Source organism: Leptinotarsa decemlineata, unplaced genomic scaffold (genome assembly GCF_025532065.1).
Source record: "Leptinotarsa decemlineata unplaced genomic scaffold, Ldec_3_MD MMD2_tig00002159_RagTag_RagTag, whole genome shotgun sequence".
In the NCBI taxonomy this organism is placed as follows: Eukaryota; Metazoa; Arthropoda; class Insecta; order Coleoptera; family Chrysomelidae; genus Leptinotarsa; species Leptinotarsa decemlineata.
The window spans coordinates 2,628,284-2,655,876 of record NW_027412574.1 but is presented as its reverse complement, the minus strand read 5'-3'; the positions used below and the strand labels follow the sequence as shown (position 1 = coordinate 2,655,876).

At 33.5% G+C, this 27,593-nt stretch overlaps 1 protein-coding gene across 1 annotated transcript; it reads left to right on the top strand.

Annotated features, from left to right (window-relative positions):
• LOC111514437 (forkhead box protein N2) lies at positions 1-23,739 on the top strand. Its single transcript, XM_074177037.1, is given in 6 exon segments — positions 1-161; positions 13,582-13,792; positions 15,851-16,284; positions 18,189-18,465; positions 18,468-18,606; positions 23,311-23,739. Coding segments are annotated over 5 exon segments (1,380 nt in total). The 5' UTR covers positions 1-161; positions 13,582-13,587; the 3' UTR covers positions 23,636-23,739.
• Positions 23,740-27,593: the final 3,854 nt, after the last annotated feature.

Below are 27,593 nucleotides of genomic sequence, written 5' to 3'. Positions count from 1 at the left end.
ATGAATGGCAACGCTGTGAATTTTCGTCAGCTCACTGTTGTAGTTATGTGGAATGTGAAAATGTGGTCAAAGAAAATTTTGAAATAATTATTAGATAAGAGATGTGTTTGAACCAAAAATTATGTGAGATTTTTTTTTCTTGAAGGAGTTTTGAGATTCAGGTATTTTCACAGATGTTCACATAAATAAATGAATATATCTTTAGAAATATTACAATGAACTATAAAATTGTTATTATTTGTGGTTTGAATGTTTTTTTTCATCTGTGGTTCAAATTTATTTCAACATTTCGTGTTTGAGTCTTCTAAAATAATGTGAAACTTTTAGAAAGTATTGAGACATATTATTTCCATGCAATTTAATTTCATGCATGTAGTGACTAACTACCCAAGTGTCCAGTATGCAGTATATTTTTTTCCTCCAAAAATTACTTATTATATTGACCAAATTCCATTAATGAAATCAATAAAGTGATAAGCTCTCAAAAAACTAACAGAATTCCTTATTAGGGTCAACAAGTATTTACAGCTGTTTGGATAGCAAAACCATTTTTATTTCTTTTTTTTGGAACATAATTCTATAGTCATTCTCCTATTTTCTTTTAATTGATTTTTTTACGTGAAGATTTTATTGACTACTACTCAATCAATCAGAAATATATCTTATTGACAAAGTCATATATAAATATAAAAGTATGCTGTTAAGCTTACAGATCTAAATCAAATTTGAGAAGATCTGAATTTTCAGTAATTTTGGGATTATATCAATCTCCATTATCCTATTAATTAGGTTTTTTATTTGAATACAATATTTGAGGTATTTCTTTGGGGGAATACATAAAAGATTTTTCAATTAGGAAATCAACTATTTTTTGATTTGAAAGGGATATATTTTTAGGAGTGATTAATTTTTGGGAAAGAAAGTTTTTGGCTTTCTACTACTCCATCTGATACAAAAAAATGGATGAGAGAATCTTCCAAAGAAAGGAAGGAAGTAATCAATTTGAAAATATGTAACTCTATACATGGATGTGTAGATCATGCAAAGAAGTAACTTTCAGACACAAACTGAAAGAAAGTCCTCCTGAAACAGCTACTTTCATATAAACATTGAATTACACGAAAGAAAAAAATTCTTTCGAAACAAATACTTCTATATGAACACTGAATTATACAGAAGATACTTTTCTCTATTCAGTTTGTATATCGAACATTTGTTGAGGAATAAGAATCAGATATCATTCACATGAGTTCTACTTTGAATGAATGGTAATAAATTGTACTCACATGGAACACTGTCACTCTAACTGGTATACACGTGTTTCGCCTTAAGACACTTGCCTTAAGGCTCTTCAGTACCAAATTGGATAACATTGGATAACTTTGGAAGATTCTCTCATCCATTTTTTTTGTATCAGATGGAGTAGTAGAAAGCCAAAAACTTTCTTTCCCAAAAACTATTTTTTGTTCTGTTTTATTCCAAATTTTTTTCTTAGATACCAGAACTGAGAAAACTGAAAGTATTTTCATTAGTAAGTAAATTGAAATTATTATTTTGACAGAATAATTATCTACATACTACATTTGTTTAAACTACTGTGATCCGCTCAATAACAGGTTTTTGTAACTTATCTGCCTCATATCCATATAAATATTATTTTATGTATTATATATTTAAAAAAATATTATTGTGAAATTTATATTAAGCAGTTTTACAGAAACACACACAATAAAGTGTTTTTTGAATATGTTATGGATTTTCATCAAGTATCTGCCGATTCCATTGCATATTTTATGAGTATAATGAAAGAAATGAAGTGGACACCAACTTCAAAATAATGACTTTTTCATTTATCTATCATTGCATATCACACACAAAAAATGATATAACTCAATTTCAAGATAAGTTTTATTTAGACTGCATGTACAACAGTTTACAACCCAATAACAGGAACAAAATATGGAAAATGTGGATTGTGAATAAAATAAATATAAAAAATACAGACCTCACTTGAATTTTATTGTAATGATAATATACATTGTGTTATTCTATATAACAGAAAAACAATGTAAATATGACATTGAGTATGAAGTACATAAACCAATACTAAAATAACTTGATCTTCAAATGAAAAATGAAAAACAAATAGTATATATACAACAAATACTTAACCCATTGTAAATATAAAACAGAGGATGATAGTGTTAAATAGAAAATAAATCCAGAAAATTAACTATTATACATATTCAAAGTACATGTTCAGGCTTTTAACTTAATTAACTAAAGTATTAACAACTTAAGCAAGATCAATGACAGTGTAAAAATAACAACAATGTTTTTTTGTTATGAGTTTTTCTCTAATTGATCATGTGAATAATTCCATGTCCTTGTTTCACATAATAATATGATGAGAAATACTCATAACAAATAACATTGGGTGATATGCATGAAACGTATTTCTAGAAGAAGTATCTACTATGTACCATGTACAGCTTGATGACCATCGATTAGCCGTATTTTGGGATACGGCTAATTCCTATCCTGAAAATTGGCAAATAAAGATTACTCAAAATGCTTTATCAAATGAAAATAATGGTGTTTTTTCAGCACTTCCTTAGACCGGAAGTTGGTACAGTATATTTTCACATTTTTTAATACTTGGCATTATTCTAATGTGAGTTTATGTTATACACCCTATACCAAAAATGAACCATTTCATTTGTTTACTCAAACAAACTAGATAATAGGCTCTTGGGTGATTCCTCCATAAAACTCAAAAGTTTGTTAAAATACATGAATAAGCTATTACTCATTCAAATTTTCCAAAAGAACAATTCGTTCAGGCCAGTCTCAACTTACCTACACTGTAGGTGTAGGGAGAAAACAACTACTACACTGGCTAATACCACGAAGGGCGTTCGATTATATCTGAAAGATGATTCTTCACTGGTTATTATTGAATATGCTGTTGGCGATATAACTGCCGGAATTGATTTTCAATTATGTATTGGCTGTTTGGCCACTCGTCAATGCAAGGTAGTGTCAATCAACATGAAGTCGATGGTTTCCCACAATTGAAAATCGAATTCATTCATAGTGTCGTTCCCCGAACTAGGCTGAAGCTAACTACAAACAGCATGTTTGTAATCGTCCCATCTGCCTATGGCTGGCCGTAAATAAAATTATCTAAAAGAACAATTCATTCAAGCCAGTCTCATAGTACCTACACTGTAGGTTTATGGACTGCCACCTATTACAAAACAACTACTTTCCTAGCTAATACCACGAAGGGCGTTGGATTTTATTGACATGTGTCAGTACAGGATTCTTCACTGAAGTTATTCCTGCATATGCTGTTGGCGATACAACTGCTGGAATCGATTTTCAATTATTGAAACATACTTGCAGACCAGTTTCGAGCTGTTTGGATAAGGAATTGGGCAAATACGGATATGCGGTTGGTTACCTCGTTCATGGGCAGATGGGCGATGACAAATATTTTGTTTGTCATTCGCTTCAGCCTAGTTCGAGAAATGATACTCTGAAATAATTTTATTTTCAACTATGGGAAATCATCGACTTCATGTTGAAGATAGACACTACCTTGCACCATATTCCCTACTTCGAAATTGCAATTTCACACTGTTGGTTGTCTTGCATTTCTGCGTGCAGCTTTTCCCAATAAGGTTTCCCTAGCTAAAATCAGCTTCTGGTCATATGACTGTATCTCCATATCAGTGCGTAGTCCTCGGAAGTGATTAGGCAACAAACGAATCCTTCGGCCATCCAAATGTAACTCTTGGACTAAAACCCCTTGATTCATGAACCAGATTGTTCCTAAATTCGGCAAATCTCGGCAATTCAAAAGCCCATTTTGTATGGTGTTCGTGACAGAACGTTCTACACAAACATCCCAGCTCTCGCATCGCGCGCTTTGACGGGTTTGCTTCTGGTGTCTCACGGAGACACCCAGAAGCACACGGTACACAATTCACAGAAGTGAATTGTGTACCGTGGTAGTCCCTTAATATTTTCTTTGATATACGAATTTTTTCCAAATATCCTCAATTAACCGGTTTAGGATAGCAGAGGTGGTAGCCCTTTTTATACAATAAATTTTAATCAGTTTCGTAAAAACGTGTAAAATCACGAAGATAAACGTCGCACCCCCACGATTTGGAGGAAGATGACCATGTAAATCTACCGCAATCAGTTCGTTTCTCGTTACCTGAAGAATTGGCTGCATTTCCGGAACTGGCATTGGACCAAGCTCACATGATTTTATAACTTGCTCAACAGTTGTATGAATATTGGTCCACCAAACCTAATTTCGTAAAGCACAACACGTGTTGTAAGCTCCAAAATGTCCAAAAACTTCCTGGCATACAAATGTAATCATTTTCGTTAGTTACACAAGAACCCAAAGTAAATATACAGTGCATTTCTTTAATTTCTCCCCCCCCTTTTATTTTTTGAACGGGTCAACTCAAAAAATTGAAATTTGGGATAATGAAGTTAATGCATGAATACTTTATTTTGAAGTGAAATTGACAGATGAAACTTTCACAATGTCGACTGGGTGCCATCTGAGAAAAAAAATTGAATGGAAGCTCCTGACTAATGCTTTATAACCCTAGAATATATCTTCAACTACTACAAAATGGCGAAACTTTTAATAATTGCCTGAATACATTGACATTTAACTACATAATATGAGGTAATAAGCTTGAGGTCAATTCAGAAGATGCTTGAAATGGTTGCCTTGAACTTCTTAACATATGAACAACCTACTAATATTTCACGTCGAACATTTTCGAACACGGTAACGTCAATATCTCTATAAATATTCATTATTCTCTGCCGTATATCCAATATTGAAGCAGGTTCAGTTTCGTACACCTTTTACTTCAAATTGCCTCATAAAAAAGTCCAAAGGTGGCGAGCGGGCTGGCCATTCTGTAGGATCTCGACGGCCAATCCAACGACCGGGAAAAGTAGTATCCAAATAGTTTTTAACCTGTCTGGAGTAATGTGGTGGTGCTCCACTTTGTTGGAATACAATATCCATATCGAATTCATAAGGATTCGCTTCGACGATTTAAGTGGTGAGAGGGCCAACAGTAGTTTCCAGCATATTCAAATACAGTTCCCCTGTTAAATTTTGATTGATCAATAAATAGAGGTCCTACAATATGGTTTCCCAATATTCCTGCCCAAACGTTAATGTGTTTCCCGGAAAACTTCAAGAGTTGGTGTCACTCCCATAACGGCAATGTTGTCTGTGAACATTGTCCTATAAAAAAAATGTACATTCGTCACTAAAACAAATTTTGTGGAGATAGGTAGGATGCCTTGCAGTGGTTTCCATAATGATTTCCCAGAATTCTTTTCTCCGATCAGGGTCATCTTCAGTTAATTGGTTTAATTTGTATGGTTGATACCTATTCCTCTTCAAAAGTCTCCACACAGTAGAAGGAGACACCTCACAACAATCGCGACGGAATAAGTAGACTGTTCAGGATTTACTATCATCTCACCAATTATTTGCACCTGCTGTTCTTCCGGAATGGACGGATGACCTGGGGTCTTTTTGTTATGTACAATAGCGGTAGTTGTGAATTTTGATACAAGTTCCCTCAAATATTTTCTACAGATAGGACGATTCGGAAGACGAGAATAGACCATTTTAGAGTTTGTTGACGTGGTACCTTTCTACTAGTAAAACCGAAAACTAAATGAGAATATTCTAACTGAACAATGATGTTCATTGTCGTAGTGACATTTTTTGTAGTTTTTATAAACAAAAAATAACTTAACAAACCTTATCGGCTTGTTGGAATTGCCATATGGCAGATAAAAATAAATATTTCTAGAAATATCGATATTAATGTTTGTCTTCAAGAAATTATTAAATGTTCCGCCATTTTGTAGTTGGTGAAGATATTGACTTCATATGCTAGGGTTGTGAAGTATTCGTCAGGAGCTTCAAAATGGCGCCCAGTTCCCATCTTGAAAGTTTCATCTGTCAATTTCACTTCAAAATAAAGTATTCATGCATTGATTTCATTATCCAAAATTTCAATTTTTTGAGTTGACCCATCCAAAAAATAAAAAGGGGGGGGGCATTAAAGAAATGCACTGTAGAGAATACCGTCGTTTATACAAAACCGCATTTTCAAATTTTCGTCACCGGGTAACTTATCTACTATATCCCGAAGTTTTTGATCTTCGTTTTGGTACCTTTGTATTTCTCTCAAAATATTTTGGAATTTAGGTGAAAAATTAGCCAGTAGTTAAATATGAAACAATTTATCTTCGGGAGTAGGTAGTCTCGTAGCAGCTTGCCTTGACAAAATATCTGCTACAAAATTTTTACTGCTAGATAATATTTGCACCAAATCATAATCGAACTCTTGACGAGCTAATGCATATCGTGCTATTCGGGCTGACAATTACCGACACGTTTTCAAATAAGTAGTAGTCATGTCTGATAACGAATTTTCTAACAAACAAAAAATTTCAGAAACGGTTTGTTGCTAATACCACGCCAAGGGCTTCTTTTTCGTTAATATGATAACGCGTTTTTCGCTGAAGCAGTAACCTAGAAAGCCCGTGTCACAACCTGACGCCTACCATCCACTAATTGAAAAAAATGTGAGCCGTCACGGGACGCCTGGCAGATGTGAAAGATCAATAATAATAATTTTTGACCCTGTTATAATTGTTGGGTACTGAAATATTTATAAAAAATATGTAATTAAAATATACATGAAAAAATTTTAATGTGGGTTTAATATACTAGTAAACTCAAGAATATTAGCTAGTTATTGCAATATATTACTGAAGATCCTGAATTATAAATATCAATAATGAATGTTTCAATTTAGACTCTACCATCGCTAGAAAATTTGTTGAATAATATTTTTTTATGTTCCTGTTGAAAACAAATAAGCGCTACTCGCTAACAGCTGATTTTGAAATACAATTTTGTCAGTCTTTATGAAATTTATTCTTCAAGCAAGTGTTTTAGTGCATCATTTTTCATAGGAATGAAATTAAAATTAATTGATAATTAATTTAAAAATATAAATATTAATACATAAAAATATTTATGTAAATTTTAATCTACCAAGAGAGTAGATTTTACATTAAATGTATACTTTAATTATAAAAATTCATTTAACTTACTGATGACTTGATAGTGTAGGAGGCTCTGTAGGAGGCTGCTCACTTTCACTTTCTAAATTATCACAGTCAGACATATTTTATTTTTATTTATTTATTCAGTAAAACACAGGTTATGTATACTGTAGTAAACACAACTGTACACACTATAGGTATCCGAGCTCAGTGTTGCGAGAGAGATAGCGTAACGCCGAACCAGTGGGAAGTGAATCGCACAGTCGCTTGCGCATGGCGATTCGTCGCCACGCTAGCAATCGGTTTTACGCGCGGCTATAGATGTTTCACATCATAAAGCTGAGCACCTAGGCCCTTGTCAGATGCGTCAACTTGCATGGAGAATTCTACCATTCTGCGGATGGTAGAAATGTCTCTTCCTCTACTTCCATCCATTTCCATTTTTTTCCTGTTAGCGCCCCCAATGGTTCGGCTATTGATGAAAAATTCTTGCAAAATACGCGATCATAATTTGCCAGCACCGAAAAACTCTGAACTTGTTGTTTCTCAGCTGGTGGCTCAAAATCTTGGAGAGCTTGAATTCGATTCGCAGCAGATTTATATCCTACATGACTTAATATATATCTTAAAAATTGTATCTGTTCTCAAAAAAAAAATGAACATTTTTTGAAGTGTTAACACCATATCTAAATGTATCAAATGTTCTTACACATTTTTTGACGTTATTAAAATATCGTCCACAAAAATGGGTAAAAAATTATCGAATTCTGATACGAAAACTTCCGAGAGGCAGCGAACAAAAACACTGACGCTCGAAGTTAATCAGAAAGACAAAAAAAATAGGTCGTACTGTTGAATTTAAAACCTTTGTATTCACGCGACTCCTTGCCGAGAGGAATGAGGAATTTGATAATACCCGCAAGTAAAATCTAGGGATGACATGACTGAAAACTTTTTTATTGATCCACAAAAATATCTTCAATTGTTTCCAGCGAGTCATGTTCATTCACAATTAACTTATTCAAGAATGTGGCGTCTAAGCATAATCTCACTGAATTGTCTTTCTTTAAAGCGGCCATCAGTGGAGATATATAGGAAGTTAGCATTCCCCATTCCTCCAGAATGTCTATTTTGTATAAATGTTGTTCGATGTGCTAAAGCAATCGGATATTGCTTCAAACAAAATTCTCGTTCCGCGCGAAGACAAATTTCGTTAGTTCTACCAGGACGATTCGAAAATAAATCTCCATGTTTATTTAGTTATTCCAAAATCTTTTTTTTTCTGCACTTAAGAAATAAAGGATTCGAAATCAGTATTTTCATCGCTTTTTACTTCGTTTTTGATGATAGGGTAATTCGGTTTTTTATACGAAATAGAACGAATATTAATTTGATCTTCACATCTATTTTCATGAAACAATTCTAATTCAGGAACTTATATCCACGAATTATTAAATTTCATCGACATATACTACCTTTTATAATCTATTTTTGCCGAGCTTCCGTAAAAAATCAATTCCTAAATTAATATGATAAACGAAATCGAGTATTATCAAAAATTCGAATGCAACTGAATGTTTCATATATTTGATGGAACCGCCAATACTTGATGAAAATCCATAACGTATTCAAAAAACACTTTATTGTGAATCTATTGAAAACACTTTCCCAACACCAGAACAAAAATTACGGTCTCTCGACGCGCGTTTCTTTAACCAAATTAGCGTCCTCAGGACATCATTATGACTAAATTTTATTACTATGATAGTGTTTTATATGTTAGTGAACTAACTACTACCTGTTAGTATTACCAGACTACAACGGTTAGTATTACCTAACTACTACCCGTTATTGATCCTATGCTTGATCCTACCTGCTTTTTTTAATACCTCTAATTTGTTATGTATTTCCTCTATGTAAGTGATTATCTCTAATATTTATCTGTTTTTTTATTTAGAATTATTACGTATTGAACCAAACAAAGGGCTATTCGAAATAGGACTTTTGTCGCTATTCATAGAACTCATTCCGCACTTTTTGATGTCGTTATGTAGCGGTCTCAACAATATCAAATATTTCTCACTTATTCTACAGTTGTTATTTATAGCATGTTGAGCGGTCTATGAAACGGAACATGCGAAACGTGCTTGTAGCAAGCTAATATAGTCCGTTTGGTTTGACCAACATATTTCTTATCACAATCCTTGCAGGTTATTTCGTAAATCCAATACTTTTCTTTTTTCAACGTCTTGTGTTTCGGACTGCCCAACACTTGTTGAAGTGTTGAATGAATGAATTCTTTAATTGATCTGCAGGTTGAGAGGAAGTTTGCGGATCAACACCAAAATTTTGCCTCTTACTGTATACGGTGGTAGGCGCGTGAACATATCCCGGAAAATTAAAAAATTTTGATTAATAAGTCGACGATTACCAACCAGATCATCTAACTCAGGCTAAAAGAATTTAGCCTGAGTTAGATGCTAAAAGAATTTAGCCTGAGTTAGATGATCTGGACACCGACAACATGTGGTTTCAACAGGACGGCGCTACGTGTCATACAGTTCATATCACATATGATACTCTGCACGAGCGATTTGAGGCCCCATGGTCATCTCCCATGGAAGTGATGTGAACTAGTCACCAAGATCGTGCTATTTGACCTCGTTGGAATTTTTTTTCTGGGTTTTTTTAAGTCGCAGGTGTATGCGAATAAACCACATAACCCATATGTCATCGGTCAAATTCACACTGATTTATGTGCCAGAGTCATGAAAAATTGGACGTTTCGGATGCGCTACACCAAGAGAAGTCGTGGCAGACCTTTGAATGATGTTATATTTCACACATAATGGCATCAATAGGTCTTTCAAATGGTTGCATGGAAAACCAATCTCTGTGATGATTTACCATACTCAGATATTAACTCCTGCCATTTGATTGGTTGTAATTGTATGTAACTATCAATAAAAACCATTATTATTATTATTAGGTAATAAAAAATATCGATGATATCTTACACACACGTTGTTTTATTTGAATTCAAATATAGGAAGTGCTTAATGAAAGACCTGTTATAAAGCAGTAATATTTGTTAAGGAAAATAATGAGAACTTTTCAGAGCACTAGAACATGACCTCAATTCTATATTCAAACAACATCTAATTAAAGATTGGAAAAAATATACTTATAGTGAAAATTATTCAATAAACTGTAATAATGAGTTTTAATATGGATTTTCGTCGAGTATCGGCCAGTTCTAATATTCAATTATTTCAGAGGATGTCAATTCAGAAGTTCAATTTTCTGAAATTTTACTTTGTACTTTTTTTTCTCTTATTTGAGAGAGTCATAATTAACTTGAACCACTGCTGCTTCAAATATCATCACAACCATTTCAAATTCTTGCATTGACTGCTGCCGTCTCCATAGAAAGCGTTGTACACTTTTATCGTTTCTCTCTATCCGCTATGAAACCAATATTTCTTTGTCAAAGTTCAAATAAAATACCAACTAAGAAAATCTAGCCACTTTATCAGAAAATCATTTAAGTTTACTTTTGCCACAGCATCAAAAACAAATCTCACCTTTCCAGGTTTATTTATTATTACTGCAAACTGAGGTGAATACCATACAGGGTCGGCTTCTGAAAGTATTATATATTAGCCCTAATTAACATTAACTGCGAAGAAAATCAAGTCAAAATATCGTATGATAATAATGAAAAAGTGAATGAAGTCAAGAATTCTGTGTTCACCTCTGAAACGTCCAACTCATAATCTTCATTATTTACTGTTCAGGTACTGTTCACCAATCTAACTGATGAAGCTGCCATATAGCGAAATGCAACCTAAATAAAATTTATTGTGGAAATTCCGTAATTATTATCATGGAAAGTGAAATATTAGTGATTTCTTAACATAATATCCTTCTGACAGATACTCAACTTTTTTTCTGTATTGTCAGCAAACCCTTTACTCTTTTTCATCTTCATCAAGATAGATTTTAACTGATGGCATTTTTCTTTGAATATGGCATTTTCATGTCATGTCATGTCATTTTCATGTCAGCCTTTTCTTTCAATTCGATGAAACTATAAGAATTTTTAACAATTTTGTATAATTCTTCATCAAGTATGGTTAGATGAATGGATAACATCTTGTCTACCCTCAATGTAAGAATTTTTACTAGATAAACCAAATTTTGTTTTCGATAAAATCAGCTATTTTTTATGCTATAAGCAAACCAACGTTTTCTTGAACAAATGAACGTCTGACGTCATTCTCTTGAAACTCTTTGGAATGGTGACTTACTGTTCCTTTTTGCAACAAATAGTGGTGAATTCTTTTACAGCCTTGTATATTGCAAATTCTTTTTCATTTACATATGGGATTAAGACAGGCAAAACAATTTGTTTTTTAACCTACCCCCATCGTTTTTCACAATCAATTTATTTGGAAAATATACATTATTCTGTATTATGATTTTTCTTTCTGCAATAGAAGCAGTAAAACCTTTTCTTCAGCAGTTGTTGCACATAAATGTATTTTTTATTTGTAATGAGAAAAATCTGGCAAAGATATGACATTAACGGCATCTGCACTTAGATCGCGATTGAAATCGAGTGATTTTTAAAATGTTCATCAATGATTTGAATTTGAAAATATATATATAAAATATTGTGGTCAGCAGTTTATATTCAATAAATAGAAAAAAAATCTCCTGTTGTGAGATCTAATTTGCAGTTGGACATTTTTATGCAAATTTCATGGTGGGTTTTTAATATGTTCTTTGAATTCACTTCTTTTTTCCTACAAAAAGTTCCAACGTTTGCAACCTTCCATCTATCTAACATTATTTTTATTTTTTTACTGCAAATCACTTGAACTGTAAACCTAAACACTTACCTCCAAATCACTATTAAAATTAGGAGACAGAAGCATACAACTTCAGTAACGGTCTACGAAAAAAAAGCAAAATTAATTCGGAAATCAACGTATTCTTATGAATAAAACAAGCACAACCGCGAGGGTTTTCTGATAAGAAAAAACCATTCCAAGCCAAATCAGTTTGAAACTGAAGAACAAAATAAAAATTATTCAAAGAATTTAATGAAATACATTTTACAACTATCCCACTAAATTGAAATTCCTCTAATCTTTTTTTTTCAGTTGTTTATGTAAGAATGAAAACACTTTTCGTGGGACGTGAACAACCAGGGGAATCTATTCTTTTATATTTTTCTTCCAAACAACCTATATCACTAAATACTTCTAAGTTTTTCTTTGTTATATCCCTATTACTTATAGTATCAACTTGAAATCAGATGAGATTAGTTATTTACAACAAAATAGTACAAATACATTGTTTTTATTATTCAAGAGTATCTCAAGTATATTACATTAACCATTACCCTCAGTATCTAATTTGAATTTTATAGGGCAATTGTCGTTAATAAATCATCTGAAAATGGAATTTTTAACAGGTGATGATCGACTGTATTCTCAAACATGCGCCAAACTAACTGACTGTTATAAGGAAACAAGTCTATCTGAGGCACCAGTCAATCTAATAATAACACTGATGATTTTCAAACAAGACTCAACCTCTAACGGAAGCAAGAAACTCTTTGGAAGGTTCGAAATAGATGAACATTTCAACCTAGCAGACCACTATTATAATATTCATGCAGTCATTGTTCGCTGTGGTTCTGGCGTTGAATTTGGTCATTATTACGCCTTGGTCAAAGACGAAACGGACTAGTTTAAGTTTGACGATAGTCGTGTCACGAAGTGTTCTGGCGATGCATTGAATTTATTGGAGCCTCTGGAGACACCCTAAATTTTGTAATATAAGAGAGAGGACATTGTTAGATCAAGATCTTCAGATGATGTGGTGCTGCAGGTTTTCCGGGTTTTCCTGCAGCTGAAAAAGCAAATGCGCCACTGGAATCAATGAAGTCGCCCCGGAGCGTCAATTAATTGTTATTGTTGTTTTTATTTAATTTTTATCAGTGTTTTAATGAAAGAATTTCAATATTCGTCTCTATCAACCATTCCTACTCACCTGTCGATTGGACACAACCAACAAAATAATATTCCTCATTCCATTCGTCGTCGTCACTCATTTCTTGATTTTGTGTTCGTCACACAGTATACACTTTATTACTTTTTCACATATTTTGGTTGAAAGTCCCCGAACTTTACATACATTGCATAATACACTGAATACATTGAATTTTTCGTGAGATAAACCACACGGTTTTCAACAGTTTTTTTTATTGACTGTACCATAGGAATAAAACAATAGCTAGGCAAATACTGATTTATTTTCGATCTGCCTACACATTTAAAGTAAATACTCCCGTACCAGGTGATCCTCTAAATACATTAATGATTGATTCAAATTGGATTACAAAATTTCCAATTATTTACTCTGTTTTAGCTAGAAATGGCACCAGAGAGGGCACTTACGCCTCAAGAGGAGAATGTGCCAACTCCAGTAATGTCAGTACCAGCAAGTCCTGTTGCTGGAATTCCCATTCAAAATGCTCAATCACCTATTTCTATTTTGTTGGCAGTAGCACAAAGTCAAAGCAGAAGTGACGATGACTTGACTAATTTGAATTGGCTTCATGAGCATGACTTGTTGAAAGGTGAGTAATAAGTTCATAGGTGATAAAGTAGCATGAATCCATTGTAAATTACATTATCCTCATTGTATTTTCTGTGAAATGTATGTAATAATCATGAAGAATATGTGCTACTAGCGACCCGCCACGGCGCTCATGTAAAATAATAACTTTTAGACAAATTTTTGATACCTTGGGTTACTTATTGCACCGACCTATAGCGGGGCTGGTTAGAACACCTTTGCCTGGAGAGGTGTCACTTATGGAGGTTAAGAGTCCTCCTAAATGATGACCCCATCCGAAGCTGAAAGCCCACTCAGTGTCACAAACAGATCTTTTGAGATAACGGGCAGAAGCAAAATGCGGGGCTCTACGGTGAAAGAACTTTCTCTAGCTACTCGTGAAACCTAAGGAACCCTGAAGTAACCAATGAATCCGACTCTGTGTCTACAGAGGAGATGGACGTCGACTGAATTACCGTAACTATCCTTCCTGTAACATAGTATCAAGAGCAAGATCTTCTCAGTTCTCCAACTCCTGATCCAATTAACAGACTTAGGAAACTAAGGCGTGCAGCCAGGAAGCGACTTATCGCCTCTTCAAAAGCAGAATATCTTATGAATCTGCCTGCACCAAATTCTCAAGCAGCAGAAGCAAAATCTGCATCTGCATGATTCATCCAAAATGAATACGAAAAAGCCCTGCAAGGCTGGGGCGATAGAATGATAAATCCTATTATATAATACTTTTTCAAAAAAATTTAAGGAGACTGAGAATACTGTGAGGCTTTTAGTTTCCAATGAGGCTAGCATTACCTGAGTTGTGTATTGGTGTAATTTGACTGACTTCAAATCTTTTGGAAAACATGTCATTCTACAAAGTTAATACAATAAGTTTTTATATCTAGCTATATGTGAATGGATGTTAGAGTGAGTAGTCGAGACTTGTTTGTTGTAAATATAAGAGGTTGCCTCTAGAATGTATAGGCAGGCTCGTGGAAGAATGGCCATTTGTACAAATGATTGTTCGACACTGCTTCGTTTTTTTATTTATTTAGCATTATAAATAATTTTTTAGAGGTCATAAAATGGTTTTTTTGTGTATAATAATAATAATAATATGTAGAGGTGCTCCATAGTAATGAGGCATATTCTTATTATTCTTAATTAATATGTAACGACTAGGATATTTGTGATGTTTTTTCTTACTGTTTATATCCAATGAGAATTTTTTCTCTCTTTATGTACTGTAACTTATCTCATGTTGTAAAGCAACCATAAGAGATTAAATAAATATCTATCTATCTAAGACGGAATTTAATTTTAGCAAAGTAGAAGATTCATAGATTGTTGATATCAAGAACTTTTCGCATATACCTAATTTGATAAGTTCGAACATCAAGAACCTAAATGAGATTTTGCATTTTTATGTTCTACTCTAGCATTTTTAAAAAAAGACCTCTAAGAATATAAGAACATAGGCTTTCCTGGCTAGAGTCATGATTAAAGAAAACAAACTCCAGACTGGTAGGCCTTGGTCGACTGGAATCTGAAGTACCAAACGTTTCGTCTTCTACTGCGGCAGACATCATCAGTGGTATGTGCGAACTTTAAAGCAAAATGGGAGGTGAGAAAATAAACTACCAAAGTAGCAGTTTTCAGGTATGGAGCTAAAGACATACAAGTAGCTACTCTACTTAAGGGATGTACATGATTTATTTCATTAGATAATGAAAATGTAAATTTTGTTGAATGGTTGAATGCATCCGATCTTCAGCGTTTTATCAACATTGCTTGTTTCAGATAAGATTAATTAGTAGTTTTTATAATTAAAATATCAAATCGTCAATATCTCTTGAAATAATTTATCTGATTTTCAATAGAACTATTGTTCAGATAATCGCATATTTTTTTAATTATAAAAACCTATCATTTTCATTTGGAGAGTCATTAATTTGTTTTGATACTGGTAAGAAACAATATCAATCTGTTATTTCATTTATGAAAGAAGTTAGGGTGGGTAGTTTCCTCTAAATTTATGTACTCTTACCTTGAAGTTGTATAGATATTGTTTTTGTTTCAGGTATGAACATTGATCCATCTTCATCGAATACTGTTAGCAGCCATTGTGTGGAAAACATTGATAATAATAATACTTTTACTGGAAGATCACTGAGGGGTTGTTATGAAGTACCAGATTCGTTAACCAGCAATTTGCATTCTTCCTCTGTCCACCCTATTCCTCATCAGACTCCAACCACACTACGAAACAAACATCCAAATAATATTCCTTATGATCCATCTGTTCATACAAATAATAAACCTCCTTACTCGTTCTCTTGTTTAATATTCATGGCTATCGAGGATTCAAATCAAAAAGCATTACCAGTAAAAGAAATTTATGCATGGATTGTGAATCATTTTCCTTATTTCAAGACAGCACCAATGGGCTGGAAAAATAGTGTTCGACACAATTTGTCTTTGAATAAATGTTTTCAAAAAGTGGAGAAAGCAATTGTAAGTATTTTTTTGTCATTCATTTAGCATCAACCACAGAGGACTATTAGCTATATATCATTTACAGATTGTTATGGTTGTTACAGTGGTATAATATCATTTGAATTTTGTTGAGTACATTTATGTCACCGATAAAGTTCAAGAATCAAGTATATACTGATATAGTTGATATAGTTTTCAAATTATATCCTAGATTATGCTCAGAAGTCTCTTGTGGCCACTTGATTAGAATATGATGGACAATCAATTCAGTATCACAAATATAGCACTTTGCTTTTTTGTTTGAAGGTGGTTGACAATGTTTTATGGTGCATTTCATTAGTTCGAACTTTCATTGTCTAATATAATATAAATTGAATTGAAATCCCTGAAAGAATCTGTAAAAAATCAAAAAGGTTAACTGAAAAATAACAATTATATTATAAAAAATTGAACTATGAACACGAGATGAAAAAATTAAAAAATTATTAATAAGAAATGAAGATTAAAAGATTTCAAACCAAGTTACTTCACGACGTTTCGATTGTTAGTATCCACAATCATCTTCGGGTGATAACCGGGTGCCTATAGTGCCTGGTTGCAAAGAAATTTGGATACATAGCTTGTTTTGACAGTCTTACAGTAAAATGTAAATGGTATTGTGTATTTCAGCTTTCAAGTACAAAGAGAACCGAACAAAATATTAGTTTGTGATTTCATGAACTTGTTTTCTATTGTATCCATTTCTACTTGAATATTGAAAACATACAGTCGAAAGAGAAAAGTTACACACTATTTTGACAACAAAAAATGGATTTGATAGGCAAATCCATAACAATGAAAGAAGGGAATTAATGTGACAAGTATGAACCACCTATTAAAAATTACTGTGTTTATCCAGAACAGCATATCCTCCTGTATATTGGTAATGGCAAAAAAAAGTCATGATACCCTACCGTTATAATGTAAGAATAAGAATACACTTATTTAATTGATTTTGACAATTTTATCATTTCTGACGCTTCTTATTTGGACCATTAATTGAAAATCAGACTTGAATATGAAAATTCCAAGAAAAAATAAAATTTCTAATTTTTTCTTTAAAATCTAGTATGTAGGGTCAGAATCGATTTCTAAGCAAGTTTTTCAAAAAACCCAGAAAGGGTTTTTATCATGAGTACATTATATGAGGTTGGAGATTTATCTCTCTTCTATATATATTTTCATGGGAGGTGTTCAAGTGACTTGTCACATTTGATTCACTAAGAGCGGTACATATCAGAAATATGCGACGGACTGTGGCTGTTCATCGTTTTGAAGTTCAACGCAGTACACCTCGAACTTCACTGTTTAAGAACTCTTTCATTTAGTGAACTGCGTTTATGTGGAATAAACTTCCTGAGAACGTTTTTCCAAAGGGATTTAATCTCCAGCGATTCAAATCCAATGTGAATCCCTTACTTTTGCACAGGCTCGGCTCTGAGAGCGCCTTTTACCTTCATCACGAAAATACAAAAATCAATTTCCTCGTCACTTTAAGAAAGGAGTCTCCTTTTAAAGACTACATATTTATGATGTTATAATTTTAGAATATTTCAGTGCGGTATCCTCTTGAGTCAAGAGTCTTGGGAAGGCTTGAATGAACTGACTATTATACTATTAACGAGCAATCTGAGCGATCCATAATATTAGATTTATCAGGAATATTATAAGATTTTTCCGTAAAAGTGCCACATGCAGTTTGATAATAATTGACTTGTTTATGTTATAAGTGTTTAAATAATGTTTGTCATTGGGACAATATCTTAGAGTAATGTAAAAGCAAAACTAGAAATTCAGTAAATGAACCAGCCTCATGTCGGTTAATAAACTTATAGTCCTTTAATGAATCTATTCTTGTTTTAAGCCATTGTTTTTTTTTGTAGAATATTGGGAAGGGATCGTTATGGACAATAGATCCTAAATATAAACCAAGTTTAATCCAGGCTCTTAATAGATCGCCAATAAATTCATTGTCTACTTTCAACAATTCATCATCTCTGAACTGTTTTTCTAATAAATCATCTACTTCCCATTCACCAGATTCAGACCGATTTCCTTCCTTAGCCAGAGAACTGTCTGAAAATACCATCGATGACTCAGATTATAAGGCTAACTTAGATTCTTTAGAAGCTGTAGATGCTGCGACTGTGATGTTGAGTTTAACCGTGGAACAAGTTTTAAAAATATGGAATGTCCACCAGTTATTATGACTTCACCTAGTCAAGATCATACATACAGTTCGGCAGATAGTGGTAATTCCATAAGAATAGAATTGGAGCCCCTAGAATGTGCTGGTTACAGGTATTTCAATTTGTAATATTTTTAGAAAGTAATACTAGTTTTTTCAATTTTATGTCAACAGCTAGACTGAGCTTGATCTCAGTGTAGTAATGAATGAATGAAATAGAAGATTTTTTGCAAAAAACTTTTAAACACTTTAAGTTGTACCTACTAGAAGAATATGAAAGAAACATCCTGTATTCAGTCCAGTGAATTGTATATTTAAGAAATCTTGTATATTTGACATATTCTTATTTTTTTCCAAATAATTGTGTTCAGCAGAACTTAAAAAGGATACCTAGTGTATATATTCAAGTCATAAATGAGTAAAAGAGTAATGAATAAATTAGAAAGTATACTTAGATCTTGTAATAAAATAAGGTAAAATTAAAATCAACATTTTCATATGTAAATGCAAATTTACACATACACATTTAAAAACACATTTTTAAAGATGGAATATTTAATTTCAACATCTTCCTTTTGGGAGATTCATTGCAAGTAACTTCATATATACCGTGTGACACAGACTTATGGTACACCCACTTTTTCTCCTTTATTTCTCTACCGATATTACTGAAGCTTGGAACATTGAATATGCTCACTAGACGGCACTTTTTGACATATTTGTCAAACAAATTCAACTTCCGGCTTTTACAGAAATGACAACAACTTTTGATTTTCAAATGAGACATCCTATATATTATCACAAGAACGGTTAGGGAAGATCATGAAGAATCCAACAATACCAGGTGCTATCTCAAATTACTACGGAGATATCGCTCAATGAGTGGGAGAGAGAGTTGGATGGACCCTCCAGAAAAAGTTTCTCTGTCCTACTTATTGAGGCTATGTATAAAATAAATGGCGATATTTCAGTAGTCATTAGAGATAACATCATCAAACCTGGTATTGTTGGATTCCTCATGATCTTCCCTAACCGTTCTTGTGATAATATATAGGATGTCCCATTTGAAAATCAAAAGTTGTTGTCATTTCCGTAAAAGCCAGAAGTTGAATTTGGATTCATGTGTTGAGTTGAGAGTCCAACACTTTGTCTGCCTGCCTCTATAGCAAAATTGAGTTTTTATGTGGTAACAAGTGAAAAAAAGACAACAGAAAAAAAAGCGAATAAATGCCAAATAAAAAAAAAAAAAAAAACTGAGTGGAATCCTCATATCTCAAAGTCAAAAAATTTTGGAAAAACCCTCTCAAAATTGAGCGTATTACTAAGCAGCAGTGGCGTAGAGTGGCAAAACAGAAAAGGGATATTTAAACAAATGTTGTAAGAAGAAGGACTGTTCCAGTGTTTGCTGCATTCAGTGTTTCAATATTTTCCAATACAGCTGCATAGAAAGGAAAAAAACCTTTCAACTGTTAGAATCTCATAAGGTCATATGCTCTAGAGCAGCGGTTCCCAAACTGGGGGGCGCGCCCCCCCTGGGGGGCGTGGAGAAAGTCCAGGGGGGAGCGTGACACCCAAATGAAATAAATAAAAAAAAATACAAAAATAATTTCCTCATAATAATACTCCCCTCCCGCCATCCATGACCCCCACCACCCGTTACCTCCATTTGGCCTTGGCGTGAGTGCGAGCGTCCCTCCACCCCTACCACGCCCGCCTACCACTACCCCCACCGCATCTTCAATCCAATGTCAATAACCTTGCACTTTGTTCAGTGCTTGCATTGTAACTAGTCCGTTCGCCAGTCCGTTGTGCCAACAGTGCTTTCCGTGAATTATCGTCAGCGTGTTTGCTGTATCGTGGGTGTTCTGTAATTGCTGCGACGTTTGAATTGGAGTAATTGTTTTTGTGTTGTGTGAGTTCTGTGTGAAGCTGAATCAGAGAAGATGAACACGGCAAAGAAACGCAAGTATATTGACGATTATATTCAATATGGGTTTGTTTCCTTGCTTAAAGATAATGTTGATCACCCTCAGTGCGTTATTTGCTATGAGGTATTAAGCAATGACGCGATGAGGCCTAATCGTCTTCTGAGACATTTGTCAACCAAACATGCCTCTTTAAATGACAAACCTAAAGAGTTTTTCGCTGCAAAATCTAAGAATTTAAAGCGCATGAAGTTAGATAGCACTGGATCTGCTGCTCAGTCATCTCTAAAAGTGCTTGAAGCGTCATATGAATTATCTCTTATTATTGCTAAGGAAAAGAAAAGTCACACTATTGGTGAAACGCTTGTTAAACCGTGCATTTTAAAAGCAGCCGATGTTGTCCTTGGAACTGATAGTAGGCAAAAGCTATCATGATATGGCCAAGGACATTAAAAACCAGGTGGTTGATGCAATAAAAAAATCACCGTTTTTTGCTATCCAGCTTGACGAGAGTACAGACATAGCACAATGCTCTCATTTGCTTGTATATGTTCGTTACATTGAAAATGAAAGAATGAAGGATGAACTGATGTTTTCTACTGAGCTGTTGACCACTACTAAAGCTGTAGATGTGATGGAAGCAGTATCAGACTTTTTTAAGAAACACGAACTTTCTTGGCAAAAACTTATTGGTGTATGCACAGATGGTGCTCCTTCAATGCTGGGTTCTCGTTCAGGCTTTGTGCAGTTGGTCAAAGAGAAGAATGCTGATGTGGTTGGGATTCATTGTTTTATTCACCGCCAAGCTTTGGCAGCAAAAACTCTTCCTAACGAACTCAATGCTGTTTTAAAGCTTTGTATTAAAGTAGTCAACTACGTTAAGAACAGTGCACTAAATACTCGACTGTTTAAAATTCTGTGTGAAGATTTAGGAAGTGATCACAAAACGCTGCTATTTCATACAGAAGTACGATGGCTATCAAAAGGCAATATGTTGGGAAGACTATTTGAACTCCGTGATGAAGTGATAACGTTTTTGGCACAGCAGAAACAAAACGAGCTTAGTGCAGAGTTCAAAAAACCCTGGAACCAAGTGATTTTGGCCTATTTATCAGACTTTTTTGACACGTTAAATAACCTAAACTTGAGACTGCAAGGTGCAGACTCAAATATAGTAACACATCGGGATGCCATCAAGATGTACGTTGAGAAACTACAACTTTGGATACGTAAAGTGTCAATGAACCCCAGCAACTATTCAAATTTCAGCAAAGTAGTGTCAGTCTCAGAAGAAGTATGTTTTGAGGACGTTTTTGAAGGACCGCTTTTGAAAAACTTGATAATTGACCATTTGAAGAACCTCAAGGAGGAGTTCAGCAGGTACTTTCCTAACTTGTCAGAGGAGTTGTACAAACTATCAACTGACCCGTTCAACATGGACATACAGTTGCTGCCTGAAGAGTTGCAAGAGGAGGGAATAGAAATAAAAAATGACTCTGCTGCAAGATACGATTTTGACAAAATGGACAAGCCCTCATTTTGGTTAAAGTACTTAAAAGTTTACCCCAGTGTTTCAGGGAAAGCTGTTCGGATGTACTTGCCTTTTTCAACAACATACATGTGCGAAAAAGCGTTTTCAACTCTTGTGGCGATCAAAACCAAGTACCGCAACAAACTTGATGTCGAAAGTGACCTACGCTGTGCTTTGTCTGAAACTCAACCCAGGATCTGTCAGCTTATCCAGAACATGCAAGCGCACCCATCTCACTAAATTACATTTTATGTTTTGTTTTTGTAAGTAGGTAGGCCTATTGTTTCACCTTCCTTAAATTGAAAATGTATCTGTGTTACAATGTTAAATTTTGTATCAGTTATTATATTCGTTTTTCATGTAATACTTGTTTAAATTTTCACCATACGTACAATTATTGATATGTGTAGGGGGGCGTGGGGGGGTCTCCAAATAACCAGAGGGGGCGTGGTACAAAAAAGTTTGGGAACCCCTGCTCTAGAGAATGTGCGCAGAAAAATAAAATTGATGAAGATGAACTACAGAGAGCAGCAGATGAACTTCAAAAATGAATGACGGCTGTTAAAGAAAAAGATGCTCATTTAGAAAAAGCCGAAAGGGAACATGAATATAAGGTAGAAGAGCTATTGGAGGAAATTAATAAATTAAAAAAAAGCAATAAGGAGAGAGACGAATTTATTCAAAAGCTACAATGAACCTCAAAAGATTTCGAAGATGAAGTAGAAAATGCAGAAAAAAACTATATGCGTGAGTTGAAAGAACAAAAAGAAAAAATAGAGAAACTGAAATATGAATGAAAGAAAGAAAGAAAGAAAGCAATCAATGTGAGTCAATTTCATAACAAATGTTTGTAGTATATAATTCAATGTTCATATGAAAGTAGTTGTTTCGAGAGGACTTTTTCTTCCAAGTTGTGTGTGAGAGTTACTTCTTTCAATAAACTACACAGCTTTGTATAGAGTTCATTTCGAAATGAATTGCTTTCTTCCTTTCTATGAAAGTTTCCCAAATTTTTTTGCAGGAAGATTGCAGAAAGCCAAAACCTTTTTCCCAAAAAATTGTGATGAAAATTACACTTGGTCCGGAGAGATTTTGAGTTTGATTAGTTCATCTGGAAAATTTTATAACATGTGGCACACCTGGCACAAATTTCGACTTTTTAGGGTTTTCATTCATATGGTTTTCTGAAAAAATCAATATTTTGATTTACCTCAGTTCATATGAATAATAAGTATTGAAATACATTGAACAAAATTATCCGCTTGTTTATTGATTATCAATACTGAACTTAACTTTTCATTTTCATTCATTATTACATTTCATAATGCTGATAGATATTCACACCTAGAAATTCTTTTTAGGGTTCCAGGAAATTGTACCAGACAAAAACTCAGTTTGGAAGATGATGAACAACAAAAAATTAAAGGTGCAGAAACTTTACTGAATTTGGCTGGAGTAACGTTAAAAAGAAGATACACTGATTCAAATGATACTTTCGAAGAATTGCCTAAAAAAGAGAAGAAATGTCCCCAGTTCGATATCAACAAGAATGAAACTCAAGAAGTGATGTTTAAAACCTTAAAACCACCTCGATCAAAAAAGAGAGAGAAAATTAAAAAACTTATTACCCGTAATGGAGAATTACTTAATTCAAAACAGGAAGTAATATATAAGGAAGATAGGTAATTTATAATATGAAGTTCATAGAAAATGGCAATATCATTGTTATGTAAAAATATTTGAATTGTTGAAAATTGATTATAATATATTTTGTTCCGTTTTCATCAAAAGTGTATTATTTAAAATTAAAGAGTGGTTATTCCTGGAAGTTTTATCAACTCAATGTAGAAATATTGAGAAGTTGATTTGAATTGACTGCATAATTAAGACCAACACAAGCACTTTTCTTCATCTCTTGAAGACGTCAACTTGGTTGGTTAAACGCGTGTTGAGAAGAGTATTGCAGTTCTGATGATTGGGAGAAGTTCTTGTTTGGGATTTATTCTAAGGCAGAGGTTCGGTTTCACCTTTCATCATGCACCATTAGGATCAGTATTTATTTAAATTCAGAATTTCCAACAGGAATGCCCGATCTAACCCTGTATTATTTATTTCAATTACGAATTTCCAACGAAACGCCAGATCTAACCCTGTATTATTTTAAATTGGGTTATTCAAAAACTAAAGTTGGTGTTCAATGACAACATATGAATTATCTTCACACCATACTTGATTTATATAAAATGTATTATTTTTAGTGAGTAATTTGGCTGTAAACTTTATTTGAAACATGAAAATTTGTAGGCATTGAATATGATAAAGAGTTGGACTTTTTCAAGATTTTCACATCAATTGTTTCAATTTGATTGACAATGTTTCATGATAAGTTTCATCAGCTCGGACTTCCATTGTCTAATAATATATGAAATGATTTGAAATTCCTAAAAGAACCAGTTCAAATTAAAAAGAATAGCTGAAAGTAACAATTATATTTCTCTTCTAACATGGCGGGCTAAGCAGGTTGTTCGTCGCCAGCTCCCACAGAAAACGAGAATTTTACTTGTAAACATTGCTCGAAAAAAGTAGTAAACAAAGTGAAATGTATCAAATGTAATTACTTCCATCCAAAGTGTCTCAAGCAATCTAGTGACCAAAAAAAGTGGAAAGCAAGCATGAATCAGATTAACAAGCTACTTTATTTATCTGAAGAAGACTTCCTGAAAATGAATTACTTAGGCAAATTTCTGCTGATAAGGAATCCATTATTGCAGACAAAGAACGAGTCATATTACTGAAAGAGAAAATTGCATTTTTGGAAGAGAAATTCATTAAAGACAGACCAACCCAAACCATAAAACATAGTATGACAATTCCATTAAAAAAAAATGAAGAATCCAATAAAGAAAAACAAATCCCAAAAAAACAAAATAAATAACCAGGAAAAACACATTCAAGAACATATGGATTTATTAGACATTGTGAGAAACCACAACATACAGGGTGTCACAATTAACGAATCTAAAATTGAAAATAAGTCACAAACTGAAAATCAAGTAAATGCTCTAGAAAATGAACAAAGAAGGTTTATGAAAGATATTATTCATTTAAATGATGATTATAATAGCAATGAAGGTTTTCAAGAGGTCACACATAGGAGTCGTAAAAATAAAATAAACATTGGCAGTGGTGAAGGTGATAGTAATTTTCATGGGCATGATGATCAATACAAAAAGATATGGTTATTCATAACCAAAGTACACGATAATATAAAGAAGGAAAACATAAGAAAAGAAAACATATAGAAGCACAAACAGAACAATCACTAGAAAACCAAGTAATCGAAGTAAAAAAACTACAGACACTAAGTACAAGGCGTAATAATCAATCATTTATGATAGGTGTTGCACAGAGTCTGAAAGAGAAGGTATATGATCCCAGTTTCTGGCCAAAAAATATAGGTTTTGAGCGATTTAACTTCAGGAGAGGCAATCATCTTCTTGAGAACCAAAATACAAAAAACAGAAATCCACACCAGCCTGTTACTTTTTTAGAAGGAAATCAGTCACAAAATATTCCCATGTAAAAGAATTTCTAATGCATCAAAATGTTCAGTCTAGGAAATAGCATCAACATGATGCATAAGGTCATTGAAGATCTGAATTGTCCTGTAGTGTGCATTACAGAACACTGGCAATCACAACATAATATTGAGAATTACAATTTCAAAGATCTCATTCAAGTCTCTAGCTATTGCAGAAGAGAAGGCCAACACGGAGGCTCAGCTGTATATGTATCCAAGGAGATTGTTAGCAGTCCAATCGACGAAGTGAACGTCTTAGCTGAAAACTATGTTTTCGAGTGCTTCAGTGCAGCCTGTAAAATTGGTGAAATAAAGTTCAATGTAGTTTGCATCTACAGGTCCCCATCAAGTGAAGTTAAATTGTTTATATCTAAATTTCAGACCATATTAGATATTTTATATGGAAACAACTGTATTTATTTTATAGCAGGTGATTTTAACATAGACACCCTTTCTCTTACAAGCAATACCTGTAAAGATTTCATAAATCTGTTAGCTACTTATAATTCCATTTCAACCATCAACAAACCAACAAGGGTTACTTCCCATTCCATTTCCTGCCTAGATAACATAATTAGAATCTCGAAGGTGATAAAAAAGGGATAGTTATTGAAACAGGTATATCTGATCACTCAGCGCAAGTGTTGTTATGTGACAAAACCCAATCAGCAACAAAAGTTCAGAGACGATATTATGATTCCCAATCAATAAGTGAATTTTGTACAAACCTAATTTCCGAGAACTGGACAAATGTATACAGTGCGAAAGATACAAAAGAAGCTTTCTCAAATTTTAGTAAAACTTTCAATTTTTACTTTGATCTACGCTTTCCAAAAACGCATAAACACAAGAAATGTATTAAAAGTAAACTTTTCAATTCACCTGTGATTACACAAATGAAAAACCAACTTGTCTTTTATCAATCCATTTCTACAATTGATCCTGATTATAAAAATGCATATAAGGAGATAAAGAGAAATTACATCAATCACTTGGAATCTGCAAAATATGACTATTATAGAAATAAAATTTTTGTGTCGGATAATAAATCCAAAACGATGTGGCAAATTATTAGAGGAGTGACAGGTGCATCTCAAACCGTACAATTTGAATACGATAATCCATGCGAGGTAGCCAATAGCTTCAACAAATACTTCATCGAATCTGCTCCTAAACTCTTGTCAACACAGAAGGATATTGGTAAGGTGAGTTGCTTTGAAAGATCTACAGCTTTTTACAGTAACACTCTGTTCTTGAACCCTGTCACAGAAGATGAGATACTCAACAAGAGAAGCACAGTACCCATACACATACTGAAAAGCTGTGCTCATGAGATTGTATGTGAATTTTACTAGTTCGGACTTACATTGTCTACTATATAAAATGATTTGAAATCCCTGAAACAACTAAAAAAGAAGAATTGAAAATGAATAGCTGAAAATAAGAATTATATTAACCAAAATAAACCTGAAATGAAATAATAGTGAAATAAAATACAAGTAAAAATAGAATAATTGAATAAATAAAAATAAAGAAATGAAAAAAAAAAACATAAAAAGTAGAGAGATTCCAAGTCACGTTAGTTCACGACGTTTCGATTGTTAGTATCTACAATCGTCTTCGGGTGATGACTAGGTGAAGATGATTGTAGATACTAACAATCGAAACGTCGTGAACTAACGTGACTTGGAATCTCTCAACTTTTTATTTTCTTTTTTCGTTTCTTTATTTTTATTTATTCAATTGTTCTATTTTTACTTGTATTTTATTTCACTATTATTTCATTTCAGGTTTATTTTGGTTAATATAATTGTTATTTTCAGGTACTCATTTTCAATTTTTTTTTTTTAGTTGTTTCAGGGATTTTAAATCATTTTATATAGTAGACAATGGAAGTCCGAACTAGTAAAATTCATCATGAAACATTGTCAATCACCTTCAAACAAACGAGATTGTATGTATTCTGACCTTCCTGATCAATAAATCTTTTGAGGAAGGGGTTTTCCCAGATGAACTGATGATAGCGATAGTGAAACCACTTCACAAAAAAGGGGATAAGTCGGA